This window comes from Macrotis lagotis, chromosome 1, assembly GCF_037893015.1.
Source record: "Macrotis lagotis isolate mMagLag1 chromosome 1, bilby.v1.9.chrom.fasta, whole genome shotgun sequence".
NCBI classification, from domain to species: Eukaryota; Metazoa; Chordata; class Mammalia; order Peramelemorphia; family Peramelidae; genus Macrotis; species Macrotis lagotis.
The window spans coordinates 182539404-182551263 of record NC_133658.1 but is presented as its reverse complement, the minus strand read 5'-3'; the positions used below and the strand labels follow the sequence as shown (position 1 = coordinate 182551263).

General features: G+C 32.3%; 1 protein-coding gene across 3 annotated transcripts in view; it reads right to left on the bottom strand.

Annotated features, from left to right (window-relative positions):
• Positions 1–315: 315 nt before the first annotated feature.
• The window catches only part of PAK5 (p21 (RAC1) activated kinase 5), a 152228-nt gene continuing 140683 nt past the window's right edge, over positions 316–11860 (bottom strand). For 2 of the 3 annotated variants that reach the window (XM_074209458.1, XM_074209459.1), the window contains exons 7-10: positions 10301–10427; positions 6144–6269; positions 3600–3734; positions 317–2717 (exon numbers count right to left, since the gene is read on the bottom strand). In XM_074209458.1, coding sequence (XP_074065559.1) covers positions 2562–2717; positions 3600–3734; positions 6144–6269; positions 10301–10427 — 544 coding nt within the window. In that variant the 3' untranslated portion in view covers positions 317–2561. Of the gene's footprint in view, positions 2718–3599; positions 3735–6143; positions 6270–10300; positions 10428–11860 lie in introns of all 3 variants that reach the window. The other variant, XM_074209457.1, reaches the window with a different exon arrangement.

Below are 11860 nucleotides of genomic sequence, written 5' to 3'. Positions count from 1 at the left end.
TTAGGTGTGTGGAATTATTTTCACAAAAGAAATATGACTGATGTAGATATATAACATATCAAATTTATATTTATGATGATACTTATTACCTCTCAGTACTTTGGGTAAAATAGACCAAAATATAAACATGGTCTCTTATTTGTTCTATTAATGTTCACTTTTCTTCTTCACAGTCATGAAGGGATATTTCCTCCCTGTTCACAGAATCCTCTAAGTAGGAAATGAATGCAGACACAAAAACCATAATGGGGAAAATGCAAACATTTATTTTTATTTGAAAATTCAGTTTTCTGCCAATAGTGCTCACAAAACCTTTTAAGTTACAATAACTTTCAGTAAACTCAATGAATACTTTTAAAAATATCTAGTAATAAAATTACAGAAAAAATTTTAATATGCTGCTGAAAATGTTTTGAATTCAAAATTTACTGTCTTATGTAAAGATTATAAGCAGTTATTCTAGTTATTAAAAAGATTTTTAATAATCTATATAATCCTAGTTTAATTAAAACAATTTTTTACTTAAACGCCAGACCTGTAAGTTTTCTAGTATTTGGACTTTAAAATCCCACATACTTATTACATAAATATGTGTATGTTTGCATAAACACAATGTTTTGCTTATTTTTATGAAAATGAAATTTTTAATCCTATTTATCCTAAAGAATCTCTACTTTTCGAAAACTAACAAAAACAATTTTCAGTGAAATCCAAATTAAAATCCCACATACTTATTACATAAATATGTGTATGCTTGCATAAACACAATGTTTTGCTTATTTTTATGAAAATGAAATTTTTAATCCTATTTATCCTAAAGAATCTCTACTTTTCGAAAACTAACAAAAACAATTATTTCAGTGAAATCCAAACAGGAGGAGGTCATCTTATACTTTTTTCTTATAATTAGAAACCTATTAATTGCAAAACAAATTCTTGATAGAGCACAACCAGAGATAAGATTTTTTTTTTCAATTCTAAATTCATATTTGTTTAGTTTTTGAAGTAACTAAGAAAGTTTCTGGTTGTTCTATTTGGTAGGGAATGGCTTCTGTCAGATATATAATTAAGAGAAACTAATAATGATGTATAGCACTTTCAACATTTTAAAGGGATACCTACACAGGCCTACAGTTAACATGCAAGTTATCCAACAGGCAACACGAAATTTATTGTAGTAGTCATTCAAATATCAACATTCAAAAAGGTCTAGACAGCAGCACAGCTCTTCTATAGCAGTAACACATGATAACAGGAAAAGTCATAACTGGGAAAATACCCCCTGTGCTAAATTGATCTTTAAAGTCAATTCAGACTTCCATCATGTGAAGAATCAATTCAGACTTCCACATATGTAAACAAGAAAGAGTAATACTGTAGTACAAACTCAACACAGACTGAAATGAGAAATTTGCCTTATTGCTAGTAGACACTGATCCTTAAAAGCAAAAATTTTGAAATAAGAGACAAAAACTGGAATCATGGAGTTTCTACCTTAATCATTTCTCTTTTTTTCTTTTTGAAACTGAAATAATCTCGGTCTATTCGTAATACTCAATTTGGAAATGAGTTTGACTTTCCCTTGTGTAGGTTGGTCACTTGGGAAAGTTATCAGTTTTTCAGAATGTTAGGGGAACACTTAGTAAATTCCTGCTTCAGTGCACTAAGGGGTTGTTCATTCCTCGTATCTTGAAGAGTGATCACGATGTTCCCAATTATAGGACCTGTTCCCATGAAGTAGCTTTTACTGGATAATAGGCCTTAATTTTTTCCCCAGTGGGAAAACATGAGTGCTATTATCTTCACTCCCCCCCCACTTTCTCTACCACATACAATACTTATTAAATTAAAAAAAACTACTAATTAATTTAAATTTATTAAATACTAAAACTACTAATTAATTTAAATTTATTAAATACTAACTAATTAAATTAAGAAATCTACTAAAGCTTAAGGTGATAGGTTTTCTTCCAGGATTCTAAAGAACTCTTTTCTCTCAAAAGAGGGCTAAAACTTGTTGGAAACATTACTTTCAAATTTCTTCTAAGTTACACATATTACTTCAACTAATTCTACTTAACATCAAAGTACTATAAATTGTCAAAAGTATAATAGAGAAAATTACAAATTCATTGTAAAATACATTAACTACTACAATTCAGAAAAAAGTGTTGTTTTCTTCTTTTGCCGGAAAAGCATTGTTCCAAAATAGAAATAGAGGGTAATTTCCCTCTTGGAGCAAACTCCTGTGGGTTGTTATCTTCATGTGCTACACATTATAACCTTTTTCAAAAAAAATGCCTAAAGTCTTTCAGGTTTGCCGGCTGAAGGGTTAAAAAAATAATGATGAATATTAACACGGTGCTCCAAAGGATTACAAAAGATGGCAGTAGATGGATGTCTGTTTTAGTGGTGGTGATAAAAGAAGACTCCTATTGAGCTTCTGATTTCTAGATAAAATCTTCTAGGGTTGAATCTCTAGGATGATGATTTAAACATTTAAATAACAGGGTGTTTGTACTTCCCTAGGGAAGTTTGTACTCCCCAATAGGCCCCTACATTTAGTGGTTTATATATTGTCTCATAAGGGAAATAATGCAAGCTGGCGGTCCCGCCAACTTCAGGAATGGATGTTTCAGGAGTTCTTGTGCTGTCGCTCTCTGGGACGGGTCCCTCATCAGCATCAAGTTGAGGAATCCTCGGAGTAGTGGGGAAATCTGGAAAATCACAAAGACATCATGAATAAGATAATATAAAGCATCATCCCAACAACACATGACTTTTACAAAATTCTTTTCTGGATTAAAATAAAATCAGAGCCTACATTATCTAATGTGATTTAGACAACTACCTTTTGAAGCAGATAATCAAATTATTACTATATCCATTTTATGAATAAAGAAAGTGAGACGGAGAGGGTATAAGTTACCAGACCAAGATCACATCACTAGTCATTTTCAGAGTCAGAATTCTAACCTAAGACTTTTTTTCTCTAAGATTATTTATTTATTTTTCTTCAACTTTACTGGTTTTTCATAGTCTTAACAAAATTTTGTAAATTGGTTTCTAGAACTTAGCCTAAACAGTTAATGGGAACATGGAAACAAAAGGGGCATTGCTTTTAATTACTAGAAGTAATTTATCCTGCTTCCATCAATTTAGAAAAAAACATATAGGACATGTTATAATAGTAACACAGACGCAATACTAAATAGCTTGACTTGTGATAGTAAACCCCAAAATAGGGTCAAATAGAATATCCATTTGAATATCCATTTCATAATGCCTAATTTTTAAGTGAAGCATAAATTCTTCGCATTATTTTAAAAAATTTAAACAAACTACTTTAAACTATGAACAATCTTTAGATTATGAAAGAACTCTAGTGCTGCTCATCTGGAATTTAAAGATGAAGGTTGAACTACAAAAACTTTCAGGCTCTTCTAAGATTATAGGATTTTATGCTAATCAATAGATCATTTATAAGTTAAAATAAGTAGATGATATGCTGCTTGCATGTACTAATCCCTAATCTCAGAATGCCAAGGTGAAGTATTGATGATCAGTTTCTTGACATAATAAAACAGACAAATTCTCACCCTATGTGGGTCCTTCACTCTTGGAGGTAAATTGTCACGAATTCTGCGCATTGCCTGCAGTGGCGGTTCATTGAAATATGGAGGTTCTCCATCTATCATTTCTATGACCATAATGCCAAGGGACCAGATATCCACCTGTAGAATTTGTAGGTTAATATTTTGCAAGAAATGGTCATTCTGAAGTACATTGTGTCTAAGGCAGTCAAGTAAAATACACAAATGATTCATAAATTATTCAATTATAACCTGAGGGAGATCTTTTAAAGGCATATATCCCTAAACAGAACTTTCATTTAAGCTATCAGTTTATCAAAAAGAAAAATCTAACTTTTCATTGAGAGTTGTGATTGGTGCTGTAAGGAAGTAGAGCTTATCAATAATATCCTACAAATGCAATTGTATATATCACCATTCTAAAGTTTGTTGTTTTCATTAGAACCTTTTAACCACTTGTAGCTTCCTGATAGGTCCAGATAGTAAGTCTTCAAAATATTAAAATTAGGTTGGCAAAAATAAAAACACACTTAAATCTCTCCCCTGTATTTAAAATACTTTATGTAAAAATGAAATATTAAGATACTTTTATTTCCATTAATGGTAGTAGATTGAAATAAATTTAAAATAGTGTCACATTCAAAAGAATATATGTCTATATCTAATCATTTGCTTTAGAAATTAGGTTTAGGTGGATAATGATCAAAAGATATGAAAAGATAAGTTTCAAAAGGGAACAGACAAAATTGAGAATTACTCCTTGTAAAATCTTAGACTTATTATCAAAGAGATGGACATTAAAAAACTTTGATGTATCACCTCATAATCAACTTAGCAAAAATATTGAAGAGCATCAAAACTTATTGCTGGCAGGATGGTGGAGTAGGTAAATGCAGGCATTATAAAGGGAATTGGAAAGTTGCAGAATCATTTTGGAGAGCAATATGACAGTACATATAATCCCTATAAAAAAGTAATCATAGCCTTTAAATTAATAATTACATTATTATGAATAGAACCTGAAAAATATTTAAAAAAACTAAAATAAGCTATCTCTTGGAGGATTTTCACATCAACATTTTGTGTTAATTAATGTAATAGGAGAAGGCATATTATATTGTAATAGGAGAAGAAGGCATATTATAATGTAATAGGAGAAGGCATATTATCGTAAGGAAGACCCGGGCAAGTCCCATCTCAGACATATGCTAGGCTCTGTGATTCTAGGCAATTCCTTTAATATCTCAGTTCCCCAGGAAACTGCAAAAATGAGCAAAAATCAGAGGAATAGATTTATCTTACTCTTTGCTGCCAAGTTACAAAGAAAAATTTACTTGGTTGTATTACTGTTAAAAATTAAGTTTTTCAATCCAACTCTTTACTGATAATAAAAAAGGAATTCAGAAGTTCAACTGTTTTACCTAAACTTTCCCTTTTTGGACCCCTTTGACTCTATATTCTCTTTTAAAACTACAATAAATAGCAGTTGACTTTATAAATTTTGTTTTGGGAAACTGGGATTAGGCATATGACACACAATTATTTCTGCTTTAAGAACAGAAAGTCTGAACAACATGAACCATAACCAATTCCCAGTTACCACCACGTTATTTTCTGTGTTATGTTCATAACCTCTACAATGGTCTACATTGGTAATTTATATCTGAGAGCCAAGATGAACAAATTGAACTGAGGAAATAATCCAAGTTTACACAAGCTAGGATGTACACACACACATATCCTCAGGCTTCATTTAGTCAATTTGCTCAGTTTAGTGATTTTTGCCACATCTTTACATTCATTCTACAGCTATACAATTAGGCTGATTCCTCTCCCACACTCCACAAATATATTTGAGCTTATACATGAATAGACCCCTCGGGAAACTTAACACCTCTTCAAACAAAAATTAATAACCTGTGATAGAAATTTTTTTTTAATTCTTGGAGAGTAGACTTGAGTTTTAGAAAATAGCTTAAACAGAATTCAATGTCAATTGTTATCCAAAGATCGTAGATTTAAGCATGTTAGGAATTTTAAAGAATGATGCTCTACCTCCCCTTTTACTTCTTCCCCCTCTATTTGCAAAGAGGAAATGGAAATAGAGGTTTGATGTTTGAGGAAGTACTGAATCCAATTTCTCCAGACTACAATTTGAGTCCTCTGTCAATTATTCTAGGTTGTCTTTCTAAATAAAGTAAATGAAATAACTGGTAGTAATGCCTTTTTTTAATTTGGAAAATTTTTGAAAAGTTAAGAGATATGATTGTAGAGTAATGAAAACAGTGAGAATGAGTTTTCCTTTGTGACTGAAGATATCATTATATATAAGTATTATATATATAATACATATATAAATATATATCTATTGATATAGGTAATTGATATAGTCATATTTACATATACACTTAATGTTCATGGATTTATATATGTATGATATATATGTGTATGTGTGTATATGTGTATATGTATTGAGCTCCTAAAATCTCCCTGGCCTTATCACAAAAATACTTTCATGTATTTCATTGTATTTAATGCATTTCCCCTTACTTCTGGTCCATAAGGTACTCTCGATATTACTTCTGGTGCCATCCAGTATGGAGTGCCAACCAGTGATTTCCTTTTCGGAACTTCTTTGGAAACTTGGGCACAGAAACCAAAATCAGATAATTTTACCTGGAAAATAAATAGATGTAACAACATGACCCCACTGATCATATTTTCTGCCATTCCATAAAGATATTAACAAAGGTATAAAATTAAAAATTACATGATTTGTCATTTTCTTTTTCTATACTTTAGCATATAATAATTTATCTGCCCTATTAAAAGCCTAATACAATGTCAAGTAGTAAATGTATATAGCTATTTATGTCTTTATCTACCTGATTTTCTCCTAAAATGATGTCTTCAGAGCATTCACTATGTATATGCATATATATATATATATATATATATAAATACATACACGTATGCATATTTTTTGATTTTCTTTTAAAATGATGTCTTTAAGGCTTAAATATATGTGCATATATGAAACACGCACACACACACATATATATCTGCTGATTTTCTCTTAAAATGATGTTCACAACTAATTATGTATATGATGGAAAAATATGAACAAAGTTATCAGATATTCTAAAGACAATGAGATAGTCTAAGTTAACTAAGTCTATTATAAAGCTACTACCATATATGAGACATTGTGCTAAGTGGTACAAAGATACAAAGAAAGGCAAGATAGACCCTATACTCAAAGGAGCTAAAAATTCATTCTTTAGAATTTTCCTCATATAGAAGCACCTCTTCCTTCCTCACAGGATGTCAATCTTAAAGAGTGGGGCTGTTTCATTTTTTGGTTTTGTTTCTCCAGTTTTGCACAGTGCCCGACCACAAAGTATGTACCTAAAACTTGAATTGACTAATTCCTTGACCTCTTGCTAAATATCTTCCTTCTCTGACCATGCATAGCGTTTTGTTTCACGCATCTTGTTGCACTTCTATTTAAGTTTTGTGTTATTATGTATAGTCATCTAAGAGGACAAAAGTTGCATTTGAATCTACCAATGCTTACATAGTGATCAACAAGCACATTGTAATTCCTAATAAGTGTCTGTTGGTTAAAACTTAATTCTAAGGAATATACCTATAGAATGGAAAAATGGGAAATCCCTAAGGGGAAAAATGAATTCCTATCATTTCTCTTTCATGATTGCAAACTTTAGGATCTATGAAATAGCTGGGGATACCAAAGACTCACTATCATGAGTGACTTATCATAACTTTAAAGTGAATTTCTCTTTCCAGGCTTCATTATAACTGAGAGCCTAATAATGTTTTCTATGACAAACAGAAGGGAGATGAGTGGAATCACTACAAATTTCAAAAGCTGAGACTATTTTTCTTTTGTAGGAGTATAAGAGCTTTTCAATATCTATTGCTCATCCAAGTACATAAGAGAGGCAATTTTCTAAAAAAAGATAATTACACACAACATATCTCTGAATAAATCTGCAATGCAGATAATGAGTACCCAAGTAATGAGTATAATGAAGCATTGTATATAGGTCCTAAAAGCAAATTGTATTGTTTCTCAGATAGTCCCTTTTCTATTATTGAAGCAGCTGTACAACTTTTTCATTTAGGAAAGCACCCTTTACTCAAGAAGCCCATTTAGCTTAAGAAAACTTGGGCAAATGGGAATGCCTTGCTAAGATGAAAAGGGACTGGCTGCTTGTTAAGCAAAGACCATCTTGGGAACCAGCCAATTAGGAATTTCCTTCACTTGTTTATAGTAGGTGCACTGGGCTTGAAACCAGGAAGATTCATCTCCCAAAGTACAAATCCAACCTCAGACATTTAGTAGCTATGTGATTCGGAGCATGTTATATAACCCTGTTCACCCCAGTTCCCCTTTAGTTCATTAAAGGAGGAAATGACAAACCTCTCCAGTTTCTTTACCAAGAAAACTCCAAATTGGGTCAGAAAGAGACAGACACAACTTAAACAACTAAGCATCAATAGCAAATCACTTAGTTCCATAGTGAGGATATATACTGTGTTCAAGTAGAATCTAAGAACCCATAAAAAACAAGTTTTGCGGAGTAGAAAGGGGATTGATGTGTTTGTCTTAGACTTCTCAAGCTAGAGCCATAAGAGTCTAGAGAAGAGGGAAAGAAGTTGTAATGAGATGGTATCATAAGATTTAGAGCTAGAATGTACTTTAAGAGATCATCTAGGACAAGCTTACTATTTTGTGGATGAGGAAACTGAGGTATGATGCTATGAAACGGGTTACCTAAATTTGCAAAGTTAGTAACAGCTAGGATTGGAACGGAGGCCATGTGACTAAAAATGCAATGTTGTGTGCTGCGCAAGGATAGGAAAATAAAAGAGTGCTCAGAAACTGAAATAACTAGTTTAGCATAATACAGCCTTCTTTAGCTATCAAATATGGAAGTCAAAAAAAGTAGGAATGGTGAGGAATAATCCAGGTATGAGAGTTCTCAAGAACTGTATGACTTGTTAAAGTAACTCTAAGAATATACTTTTTAATGTGTAAAATGGACAGGGTAGGTAAAAAAGGGTTGGGGGGAAGACTGGGCTGGATTAGAGAGAGTATTAGAGTTTCTCCTAGCTCTTCTTTAATTCTATGAGATTTACTCTATGCCATCCTCTCACTACAGCTCTTCATGAAAGATGTCATTTAATTTATATGTCCTCTTATCTGTGCAAGGGTTGGACTAGATGGTAGGTGAGATGTCTTCCAAATTTGAGATTCTTTTGATTTCATGATATGGTCATTAAAAATAGCTGTCCTGAACATCATATTTCCTTACACTAATCTGGATGTTTAAAATAGTAATGTAGAAAGAAATGATCACAAAGGGTTAACATGGCTTCATTCTGATTTGTTTAAGTTCATGGTTATGACAGATTAACATTTTTAATCCTGATATGATTAGCAGACTGCAGATCACAGGAATTCTGATGACTTCAATTTGAGCAACACTTTTGACAAAGTCTTTTAACATCAATGTGGACAAAATGGACTGATATGGGCTAGATGAATGTTATTTAGTTGAATTTAGAATTTCTTGAATGATTAACTTTGTATCTAGTACTTTCAAATATAAAAAGAGATAAAAAAGATACTGAGACCTCAAGTATGTCATAAGTCTAATGAATTTGAAAATCTTCAACCAAACTGGGACAGTAATAATAGTGGGATCTGCTCCTCTATTTCACAGAGCTTTGAAAAGTATAAAGCATAGCATCAATAAAAATATAAAATATTAAGAATCTTTTTAGGTAAATTTGTACATAAAGATAGGAGTTAAGAGAAAATGATTTTTAAAAATGGTAGAAAATGCTAAAAATATTACTGCAGATAAATTTATTTTGCTTTCTGACTAAGACAGACCTCGGTGTAAGCATCCTAAGGCCACCCAATGAAACAGTGTTCCCAATTCTCTAGATTTCCCTTTACTCTCTGAATCATTTCTGAAAGAAGTCTGATCCAATGCCAAAATACCCAGACATAGATGACTAGGCTACCTTTGGGGAAAAGTGGTAACCTCTAAGAAGTTTTATTCCATTTATTATCAATATCATGGCACTTAGTGGCAGGAAGAGTAGACCATCTTGGTCAAATTCCATTTTATATTAATTCTGCTAATCTAAATTTCCTTTAAAAGTTTAGCTTCTTTTGAGACATTGAAGGACACAAATGCTGCTGTGACTACCTGTCTAAGCAGGTAACCTCTATAGAAACCACAATAGCCGGATTTCAATCCTTCAGAGAGCCAAGATAATGGCTCAAATATGTTGTGCCTTCATTTACATTTGGAATATAATCACACAATATATTTTCATTCTTAAGGCTAGAGGGTAGCTATTTTTATTAGAATTGAAGTATGAAGGGGAAAATGAAGTTTCAACACTTCCTAAGTTTCTACACTCACTGTTTAAACACAACAATTTTGGTCCTAGCTTTATGAATGGGAAGGCATTTTTAGATATGATCATAGTACATGATTTCTTCTTAAAGAATGTACAGATGAGGCAAAGATGCAAAACCTGGAAGTTCAGAATCAAGAGAAATAAGTATCTCAGGAAAACCTATCCTCTGAGGCTGATATTCAACAGCTGATGATCAGAATTAAATTGTGTGCTTTCACAAAAGGAAAATTTTGGTAACTTACCCGACCATCACCTGACAGAAGAATAGAGTCACTTTTTATGTCACGGTGAATGACTCCTTGATTGTGAAGGTAATTAAGGGCCCTCAGGACTGATAAACATACAGTAGCTATTTGTTCTTCATCCATCCTAAAATAAGAAATCATTTTTAAAAACAACTTTAAAGGATTAAGTATACCTTTCAAGCAAAATAAAATTGGCATGGAGGTTTAGAATGTATTCAGGTTAATTAGCTTTAGCTAATGTAAGAAATGTGGACTCATCTGGCACATAGTAGATGCTTAATAAATATTTGTTAAATGACATTTGATTTGACTCCCATATTGTCTAAGTCAGCACAAAGTTAATGCCAATGGATCTCAAATATTTAATCATGAAGTCTATGCTAAGTAAAAATTATTTGTACTTCTTGACTATTTGGTAATTGGGTCAGTTAGGTGGCTCAGTGGATGGAGTACTGGCCTTAGAGTCAGGAGGATCTGAGTTCATATCTGTCCTCAGACCCTTAATAGTTGCGTGACCCTGGGTAAGTTACTTTAACCCTCATTTCCTCAGTTTCTCATCTGTCAAATAACCTAGAGGAGAATGTGGTAAACCACTCTAATATCATTGCTAAGAAAACCCCAAATTGGGGCCATGGAGAGGTGTTCATAATTGAAAGGACTCAACAGAAAACAACATTTGACAATTAATACAAATACATTTTATTTAAGACCTTGGAAAGAATTCTTCCCCTTTCACCTAGAATAATAGCTTACAGGAGCTATTTTAGTAGAGTGGAAAGATCACCTAAGCTAGAAGACATAGGGACTAAGAAGTTATTTGCAGATTAGTTTTATGCATGTTTCCTTGAATTAATCAATTCTTTTTATATCAGTATTTTTCTCTATAAAATGGGAATAATAATAATAATAATAATAATACCTTCCCATCAGGTCTGGCCTTAAACAAAACAGTGAAGTTGTTACTAGTAATACTGAATTCCTCATTTATTCCTCCTTCCCCACCACTTTAGACTTTTTAAATGTCCTTTCCCTTTAGTTCCCTTCAGTTTCCTCAGGTCCTTGTCATCAATGATCTTATGAATCATTAACAGTCAGTACCTATCATGACACCAGGCATTATGCTCATTGCTGAGGGATACAAAGAAAGGTAAAAGAGTTCCTTTTCTAAAGAATTCACAGTCCAAAGAGAGAGAGAACATAAAAACTACATACAACTAAGATAGATTCAAGATGATCAGTAAGGGAAAGACATTAGCAGAAGACCCTAATGCTTAGTGTCATTTTAGTGTGTGAATAAATTGTTATTACCTCAATATTGTTTTAAAGGATCATAAAGAGCATTACTCAAAGAAATTAATATATAATGTTGGAATTTCAGACACAGTAGAATTCCATACAACTATTTGGGGAAATATTTCTGAACAGTGGAAACTGTTAAGATCCTTTTAAACTATATGAAGCTAATGATTGATTGCCTTCTCTACCAACTTCATCTCCCCCACACATCTCATATAGCTATTGAGAGAATCCGAGCAGAACTGAAGTTTGTAGATGTTT